The 10,094-nt window shown below is 38.1% G+C and overlaps 1 protein-coding gene across 1 annotated transcript in view; it reads right to left on the reverse strand.

Annotated features, from left to right (window-relative positions):
• The window catches only part of LOC584813 (protein FAM135A), a 26,905-nt gene extending 21,603 nt beyond the window's left edge, over positions 1-5,302 (reverse strand). Inside the window, exons 1-3 of the mRNA XM_030983444.1 lie at positions 5,156-5,302; positions 4,092-4,254; positions 1,867-1,946 (exon numbers count right to left, since the gene is read on the reverse strand). Coding sequence (XP_030839304.1) covers positions 1,867-1,946; positions 4,092-4,168 — 157 coding nt within the window. The 5' untranslated portion in view covers positions 4,169-4,254; positions 5,156-5,302. The remainder of the gene's footprint in view (positions 1-1,866; positions 1,947-4,091; positions 4,255-5,155) is intronic.
• Positions 5,303-10,094: the final 4,792 nt, after the last annotated feature.

The raw sequence follows: 10,094 nt of genomic DNA on the forward strand, positions 1-10,094 counted from the left end.
TACATCAACTCATAGACACGGATAGTACGTAGGGCCGTGCATCTCAGATTTAACATTGTTATACGATGCTTTTAAATCAGGCTGTGTCTTTTTGCAGTGTGAATGGGGCTACGGATGCACTTTCCCTTCAAGCACTTCTATCCCATGGGAACTGATTTGTAACATGATGGTCTTAACAAGCCCCAAGGGTACATCAAATTAGATACATTGGACATAATGTAATATGGGAGAATAAAGATGTGCGCTTCCAGTATACATTTACATGTTCATGTAGAAAGTTATGCAGCATATCACGAATATAGAATCAAGAAAAATGTGCCCCAGCAGCCTCACCATCCATAGTGCATTAATTAATGTAAAGAATAAGGCTTGTTCTCTTGCTTGTGATGATGAAAAATTCGATTAAGACATTTTTTTTTAATTGAAAAAAACATTAAAAAGGTTATGTCCGCAAACTACATGTACATGTACATGTAGGAGGAATATATAGAGCCAACCAGTATACATGTAAGGGTCTTCAAGAGTTAAAATTACAAAATCACTCAAACAGTTTCCATGTACATGTACATTGTACATGTAGGTATAGTGTGTAACAAACAAGTTTTCATTTTGTATCAGACTGTATTTTTGGCACTAAAATAATGTTAAATTGTTTAGAACAAATTTTATTTTAGATTTTTATTCAGATTTTCACTTTTTGAAATATTCATTGTCATGGCCAGAATGATAATTTCACAAATAGAAGGGTTTGTCACCCCCCCCCCAAAAAAAAACAAAAAAACAACAACAACAACGACAACAACAACAACAACCATACAAAATGGTTTTACCACATTCTCATCAAAATTTACAAGAAATTAAACCTTTCAACTTGAATAACTCAAAATTGCTTCACTCAACTTACATGTAGTTATAATTATCCTAAAAGTGCAAATCTTCAGTATCATTTCTTTTTTCTGTCGTGATTTTGTCAACATCACTTTGGTGTGAAATATCTGTAATGAATGATTTCAAGGTTAAAAATGAATTGGTTTCTCAAAAGAAGACCAAAAACCAGATCCCAAAAGTGGTCATACAATGTCACCTCTCTAAAAACAAAGGAGCATAAGGAAAGTAAATTTTGGTATTATAGAAAGTCACATCCTTGTGTGGAATTCCCCAAAATAGTGTACAAGTCTGAACCTTGTATGGATATGACTGACGGAAGTCTATACATGTCCTTCCCAAGTTATCCAGAAAAGTTCATAACCCATTAAATGAGAAGAGACAATGTCATTTCTGTTTTAACTGCTAAGATTACTGTCAACTCTACAAGTCTTATCCCAATCATCTAGATAGCAATAGTCTTGGCCCATTCAGAAGTAAGCTGAAGAAAAACAAAACGCTAAAAAATGACCATGATACAGTGTAGAGCACTTAATTCTTCAAGTACTGTATGTATCTTCAAGTGATAGGCTGTGTACAGTAGGCAGATAGTACTGTAGGGGGCAACTACTACAGAACAGCCACATGGGTTTCCCCCTTTTTTTTAAGAACTCCAATACAATACACAGCCATACAAATCCAGATTCCATGAGAAATCACAATATTTAAAACATTTTAAGATTTCTCTAAAAAGGTATTTATTTATGTTAAAAGTGTATACCCACAAACTCAGCATTCAACACTACATGTACTTTTTTGCTTCAAAATTGATTTTTTTTTTTTTTTTTTTGTTGTTGTTTGTTTTGTTATAATTTAAATGACTTTTTCTTGTAATTCTTTCCTTTCTACTTTTAAAAAGCGCATAGGGACATGCTATCCTGTAATGTGTTATGCGCTATAAAAGATCTGAGTATTATTATTATTATTATTACATCTTCTTACCTGGTATCTTAGGCAGGAATACTTCATATTTCAGAGGAGTCTTTGGAGGAACCTTGATAAAAGTATGAAGATTGTAGAATCTGTGAACAAATAACAAATGAATACTGTAAGACCATGTACTCTGCCAGAAGAAAAAAGAAACCTCAGAGCTATTCAACAGCTCTGACTAACTAAACAAACTTATAAACAAACAAAATGGTTGTAAAAAAACTGGAAACCTTAGAATAGGACCTGTAAAATGACTAAAATTGTTACACAAAAGAATATATGGATCACATAGTAAAGAACCCGTTTCACATCTTTGGATTTGATCGCCAGACATTAAATTAGCGTCGTTCGTGCACTGACTGTTGTGCAGGTACAACACTAACACCGAACTGGAAATCAACATTATCCCTAGGGGCTAGTGTTAGTAAATAGGACATTTGCACATAAAATATTAACACCAGCCACAAAGATCGGTCCAGCAGACGACAATTTTGCAAAATTGATAACACTAGTTACCGGAAGTTGACGATATTCAGAGGTCAATGCCTTTAATAACACCAGCTGATTTCCATTTCGGTGATTAGGGCTAGTGTTAGTGTTTATTAATCACTAACACCAGCCATAAACACCCAACTTGAAGTCACTCAATGTACACACATTACATGTGCAATTCCACTGTTTCCACAAACTCTAACTGGGTAGTTTCCAAATAGTTAATATAGTAAACATGTGATAGGGAAGCTTGTGATAACAGATTTTTCTCCTCATGAGAGCAATTAAGAATAACATTTCTTTAGACAGGAATTTTATGTAGTTACAGCTGTAGGAAAGAAGTTTTATCTGATGATGGGTGATCGAATCGTGTACAGGTATGCATATTGTTACATGTTGAAGCGCAAAGCAAATTTTGATTTAATAGGTACAGTGTGTACATGTATATCAAGCTGTTTTAAAGGTACAATGTCCCTTTTGCAGCCAACCTCAAATGCTGTAGAACTTTGCAGGAATTATGAATATGTCATGTATGTCCTATCTGTGAAATTTAAACGTTAGCAGTGTCCTCATATTCAAATTATGCAAGGAAACCCGTTTACTTGCTAGACTTCACTGTCAGACACTATTGAGTGACTGACTGGCTTTTTTTTCTTCTTTGGTAATAACAAACATGAAAAGAGTTGTAAAGAGTACATGAGCATTTGTCTACATCAATAACCCACTTCTTGTGATGGCCAAGATTAAACTGACTGAATCTTTGCGCAGCATAAAACGTATGACCATTCGGTACAATTGTCTGAAAATCAAGACTATTACTTTTGGGCTCTATAGCCCTAAAGTCGATTTGACAACTAATAGTGGTTATTTTCCCACTTGAAGACATTTTCAAGCCCCACCTTTTTTAGGGAAGTTCTGAATTAGTATTATCTTTCAAATGCAGTTGGAATTTCATTTTTTCATTTTTTTGGCCTGCAAATGGGACATAGTACCTTTAAAAGAAAGCACTCACTACATTTTTAAAGAAAAATATAGTTTAAATGAATTAGATAATAACTGCTGCATCGTCCTCCACTATACATACATGTACATGTACATGTACAAGTATGTACTGTACATGAACGTCTGACAGTACATGTATCCTGTGTAAATTAGGAATCGGTGTTGACATAATATCAACATGAAGTTTCACATTATTAATTGAATTTTATTTATTATTATGTGGATTGTAGTAGGCATGTATAGACACAGTCCAACCCTTCCTGCATGTACATGTACTCCCACCCCACAACAAAACTTTGAAATTGACAGTAATTTCATGAATTCATTTGTGTATAGTATCATGTGAATGAAATCTGCTTGCCTTTCAAGCACTAGTATGAGTCATTGCCTTGATTTAGAAAGAGTTGATAATGCCTTAGTCATGTGCAATGTTTTGAACAAGAGCAAAATAACACTGAGTTCATATAGGAAATCTATTTATTCAGATGGTCAAATTTCAGCCAATACTTAGCAAATTCAATTGGTTTTCGACATTTGGACATTATTTTTTATGCTATTTTGGAAAATTAAGTTCAAATTGAGAAATTCAACAACAAATATTTTGATGATGTTACACTTCACCACTCTATAGACGGGTTCAGCAGTACATTTTATCTCTCCCCCACAGGAAAGAACTGATCAATACAATACAGATTTGGTTTGAACTAAAAATAGAATCCATCATGGATGAATCATGAACTTACCCTCTTTGAAAAAGATCGATGTTATGGAAGCGCTCCAACTCGACCGCAAACTCTATGGTGGCTTGTAAGTCCAACATGATGGCTATGCATGGACTCGTACACACATCAAGCTCAAGCCAAGGCCTAATTTACACAATGTGTATTTCCCAGCAAGACGTCATTCCTAGTCATTAGAAATCAACATAATGCATACATGTATAATTATTTTTGAATAATGTAAATCTTCAAAATAAAATGACATACAATGTAGACTAGGTCTAGTGTCTAATGTGCATGTACATACACAGTGTAGTCTACATTGTCAGTGAATTTTACAACGGATCATTTTTTGCAATGCACTTTCTTTAAAAAACAAATAGTCTAGATCTACATCTCTCACTTAAACTCGAAGCCACTCGAGCGGATCAGCAAATGAGAGCGCGTAAACTCACTGTACAGCGCTCAATGCGCAAAGTCCTTCGTGATATGAATCCGCTAAGCCTAACGCAGTCAGGGGGGGGGCTGGTTCAAGAATGAGGATCGTCCGCATACATGTAAACAAGGCCTCACCAACACGCAGATCGGAAATATGAAACATCTGCGAAAATGCGAACGATCCTTATTTTTGCGGACCTGTCTCTCCGCGTTTTTACAAAGACGATCATCATTTAATTTTTATGCGGACGATCCTTATTCTTGGACCAGCGCCCCTACTGAAAAATAAAATGACATTTTTAGTCCAATCCAAAGTTTGCAAGTTTGGTGGCACGATCGTGCCACTCAAGTTTACAGAGCAGACCCTATCGTCAGCTTCTGTCTCCAAAGAGAGGAGCCGACCCAATCAAAATAAGATTAAGAGGCTAACGAACGAAAGAGACTGAAATTTTCGGTCTAGGGGCCAGGGCAGCTGGGCTCCATATACTGTATCAGTGTATAGGTCTAGCCTACGGGGCCCGCTCCCGGAAGGTTCGGTGTCTGATCTGAGCGCTTGAGCAGCGCTGAGCAGAATATTCTCTTGCAGAGCAGTAAACTGCTCGGCATTCGATCAAGCCTAACTTTTACTAGTAAATCTGCTTTATACTCACCGGATAATATTTCACACAAAATAACGACTTCCCATACAAGTGATTGGATACATTTGATAATGAGACGACTGCTAATTCTCCTCACAGATCAACATCTCAAGAAAATACTGTCAAAACAACAAAATTTAACAGGAGCTAGCCTGAGACGGAGAGCGAAAGCAAAACAGCAAAGTAATATGTAAATGCTTTGCTGCCATCTACGGTCCCTCATATCTGAATTGCCAAGTGGCGGATTGATTTTTTATTTGATATGTTTTTTTGTTTGTTTAGAGACAAAATAAATTATGTGTAGGGAAAAGGGAAGTGAGATACATATCATGGTGCGGGGCTTTATAACTCTGCAAATATTTATCGTATCCTTATGGAATGTAACACAGCCAAACCCCGGAAGGCGTTATTTTCTTCTGCGGCACAGATTGGGGCTTTTTTTTAAGGGGGGTCTTGACTCTTGATTTAACCCTAACCCTAACCCTAAACTTTCCCATAGGCTCAACACGCACCTAACCCCAATCTGTGCCGCCGAAAAAAATAACGCCCCCGGGAGCCAAACATGTCAAGGGCAACTGAGAAAGTGGCCACTATAATGGTGGCCTTTCTAAACAGGTTCTTCATCTCTGAGGGAGACGAAATGCATGGGTATAGGCCCACTATAGACAGGTTGCCTTGATTGATTGATTTTCATTCGCCAAGCTTCCAACATACAACAATATACAAGAATAACAGATCAAAATTACTAGTCAGCGGCTTGGAACAGGATAGCCCACGAAAGCTCGAGAGCTTATTTCCAGTGGAGACATAAATGTACAACAATAACAGGAACATGAATAAGTTAAAATAGAAATATTTAGATAAAAAAATTAAACTTATGATATATAGAAATAATCTAAAAATTTCTTGACATAAAAAAGTGTCCTCTTACCGAGCCCCCCCCGCACCCCCCCCCCCCCGCTTATTCATTCGCTGGCTGAGTCGTTGCGATTTTTTTGGGACCTAACAAAAATGTGCTCTTACCCCAACACCCCCCCCCCTCCCCTGGTTCTGCCCCTGGTGCCCCTTCACAAGCATATGGTAAGTGCCCCCTTTTATGTACCACTAATTTAAAACAACTAAGTTCAATTTTTTTCTCGAATTTTCTGAAAGCCCGCTCCTTTTTATAGTTGATGTAATTATGTAGGCTTGTCTTGTTCAAGTCTTTCGTTCTTTCAGTTAGTGCTTAAAAACCGATCAGGATTGTTTTTGTTTTTTAGTTCCCCCCCCCCCCCTTTATAAGATCTAATTGGTGCGCAATGTGACCTCACAAATCTTAAACTTTTGCTCGCTCGCTCGCTCGCATAATAAATGTTCCAAACATCACCCCCACAACTGCAAAATATGACGTTTAAGCAGTAGCTTGGACCATGAGAGAGAATCAATCACAATGTAGTGATACCATTGTCTAAACTTTTGCTTAAAGGTTACCCTTTGTTTCCTTTTTGTCCAGAAAGTGCCTTTTTGTTTTGGTGTCTGGGCCCCCAGCTTTGGAATACGCTCCGCCGCCCCTGTAAGACACCCACCCTACCATTTTAGTTAAAATAACGAGGTCTTCAACGAGAAGAAGTAGGCCACGTACCCCGGTCGAGTTATCTTGGACCCCCCCCCCCCCACCACCCACGTGCCCCCACCAGTAGGCCTACGCCAGTGTGCATACACAATTTCACAATATTAAGACATAACACCGAGTCCACCACAAAATAAACAAAAATGTTGATATTTTCTTAGGCATATGGTATGTGCATTTATATATTTTGAACATGCAACCAAAAGAGGGATATTTGTACAATATTCGATGAGTTGAAAGGGAAAAATAGTGTCATTTTGGATCCAGTGATATGATACTATATACACAAAACATTCGCCCACAGTTCTTCGGCAGTTTCTGCAGTTTTTATATATACTGTATACATATTTCTGATATGTGTGTGTGCCATTATTAATATGGCAGATTATATATTCATGTGTTTAACTTTTTGTTAGCCGAGAGAGTTTACAAAAGAAAATGAACAAAGAAAATGCAAATGTCCTGATAATGAAGCCTAATTTATTGACAAACATGTTTGCTGATTAACGAATTTGAATAACCACTGAGGTACCGTAGCCGGCATTAGAGATGAATTTGAATGCTCTTAGTATCTGTTAACATTTGAATGACCCGATTTAACATTGCATGGATAGTGAATTTGAATGACGGATTTTGAATAATCAATTTTAAATTTCATTTAATTTATTTCCCCAGATTCATTATAAGATAATATAAATCACAATAAAATATATTAAAAGCGTTAAAACAAAAGACGAACCTGCAGAGGGGGTGATAAAACAAACCACAAAGATTTATCGGGGATAATCCCTTGCTTAAACTACAAATAAAAATACAATTTTTTAAAAATAAATTAAACAATAAACACATACAAAAAAGTGAAAAAACATATATATTATATTAAAAATACAAGTTACATATGTATCCAATCTTCATGTAAACATGACGTTTGCTTTTATTCGATCAGTTTGGCACCCACACTTTTCCGGTAATGTTTAATTTTCTTCCCCAAAAGCGGAATCTCATAGCTTAAAAATAAAATTAAACACACCATCGGCACAGAATAGGTAATGACTTCCTGTGTCATAACATATTAAAAGGAAACATGCGATATCCTGGCTCCACAAACCTCCAAATGATTTTCTTTTAAAGCAACAAGGAATTAATAAAACAAATTGTTTCTCGGAACAAGTACGTACATTCTCATGTGAAATAGAAAGGGTTTACATTGTTCATATTCCCTGGTGAATATTATCTTACCAGTGACAGGAGCTAGAGGGGAAGGGATTTTTTTTTTTTTGGGGGGGGCGGTAACTAGGGGAGCTGAGGGTATAAGACCCTGAGAGCAGAACTGACGTCCGAAAATTCCAGGTCAAGCGAAAACAGAACAAACCAAAACCAAAATCAACCAAACAAAATGTGACAATTAAAACAAATAACAACACAAAAATCAAACCAACAAACAGTGAAATATCGTGTCTAAATTATTATTTTTGTTTTTGTTGGGGGGGGGGGGAGGGAGGGGAGCTGTGTAGCGCCTTGTAAACAAAAAAACAGCCTAGTCTCAGTGTACAGACATTGTTACATACAGCGACTGGCCAGGCTTTTTGTCTGCAAACTATCAGGACATCCTAGTAAAAGTAGGCCTGCAACAAAGATACCTGTAGTAGACTTTGTTTGCGAAATCATGTTTGGGGACTTTCCCCATATTTTCACAAAGTAGGCCTAGGCCGAACACCTGGTGGATGTTATTTCCTGTTATTTTGAACTCTCATGATCTTTCTTTTCTCATCCAGAAGCAGAGTCACCTCAGAAGATATAAGAATCAACAGAGTCTACAAAAGTCCCAGAGAACTATTTAAAAGGTATATACATAAAACGAGAGAGAGGGGGGGGGGGGGGGGAGGGGGGGGGAAGGGACAGGGAAGAGGGAGGGACAGTGAGAGAGGGAGAGTGAGAGAGAGAGAGAGAGAGAGAGAGAGAGAGAGAAATTGAAAAATCACACCCCCCCCCTTGAGCGCCAGTGGAGGGGGCCAATCTCCAAAAAAGGTTAAAATTTACACGTTTTTCTCCCCTGGGGGGGGGGGGCCGAGCCCGCCGCCCCCCCTGGATCCGCCATTGGCATACCCTTTTTGGGGGAGATGGGCCCCCTCCCCTGGCGCTCAAGGGGGTGGGGGTGCGATTTTACAATTTTCAAGGGCCAAAAACAAATTAAGTGCTCACTACCCCCCCCCCCCCCTCATTGAGCGAATTATCGGCCGGCTGTTTCGCCGCTACATATTTTCTCACGAATTGGGCCCCCTCCCCTGCCGCCGGCTGGACCCGCCCCTGAATGTCAATGACATTTTCTTGACATGTGCCACATGCATAATTAGTTTCCCCCTTTCTCTTTCTTTGTCTTTCTCTCTCTCTCTCTCTCTCTCTCTCTTTTCTTTCTATTTTTTAGTGCCTGAGGTGGCCCCTGGACCCCATCCGTAAAGATAGCTAGAAATTGTTCCCACAACAACATCGTTTAAGCGTTGAGGTTGTGTTATTTTCTAAGTTGATTGGACATGCGACACGGAAACAGGCCAGGCAGTGGAAAACTAGTGATTGTCTCGTCGAAGAATATTGATATAGGGCATATTCTGAATTCAGTGGCATAACACATGGCATAACATACTACTTTCGATCGAAATGGCTCCGCATCAATCAAAGGTGGTTCTCTGTATTGCAGTATACGTTCTTGTGATGGTTTTATTCGCAGATAATGTGAAAAGTGAAATTATTGTAGCCAATGCTGGAGAGAATATAACTTTGCGTTGCAATACGACATACACGAGCAAACTGTATTGGGTTAAAGAAAATCGGGATTACATTGCGACCGTTGATGAGGTTTATCCTAAAGGAGTGTTATTTGATAATATTCCTTTTACGCAGTCGTATGAAACGGAATTATCTTCTGGACTATTTAAATTGTACATCTATGATGCTGGAGAAGAATCGGCAATATATACATGTCAGCATGGCCATAATAATCTTCAGAAATACGACGTCCGTGTAATCGGATGTTCGACTTGCTTTGTAAACCCATCATCGTCGCACGTTTTGGAACAACCAAAAATGAATGTAAATTGCCTACTTAACAATTTTCAAACAGCCGAACAAATGAGACAACATATTAGAATTAACAGGAACAGAACGAGTACAGCCATCATCGAAGGTAGTATATTAACCTTTAATATTTCAATTACCATGATGTATGGTACAATCCTAGTTGAGTTTAATCCGTTTAATGATACTCTGTCGAACATAACATGTATCGTACCAGCTCAGCTAACAACACCACAAAGTTATACTTCGGTTAAACTTTCTCCAAGTACC

This window comes from Strongylocentrotus purpuratus, unplaced genomic scaffold (genome assembly GCF_000002235.5).
Source record: "Strongylocentrotus purpuratus isolate Spur 01 unplaced genomic scaffold, Spur_5.0 spur5_scaffold_13, whole genome shotgun sequence".
In the NCBI taxonomy this organism is placed as follows: domain Eukaryota; kingdom Metazoa; phylum Echinodermata; class Echinoidea; order Camarodonta; family Strongylocentrotidae; genus Strongylocentrotus; species Strongylocentrotus purpuratus.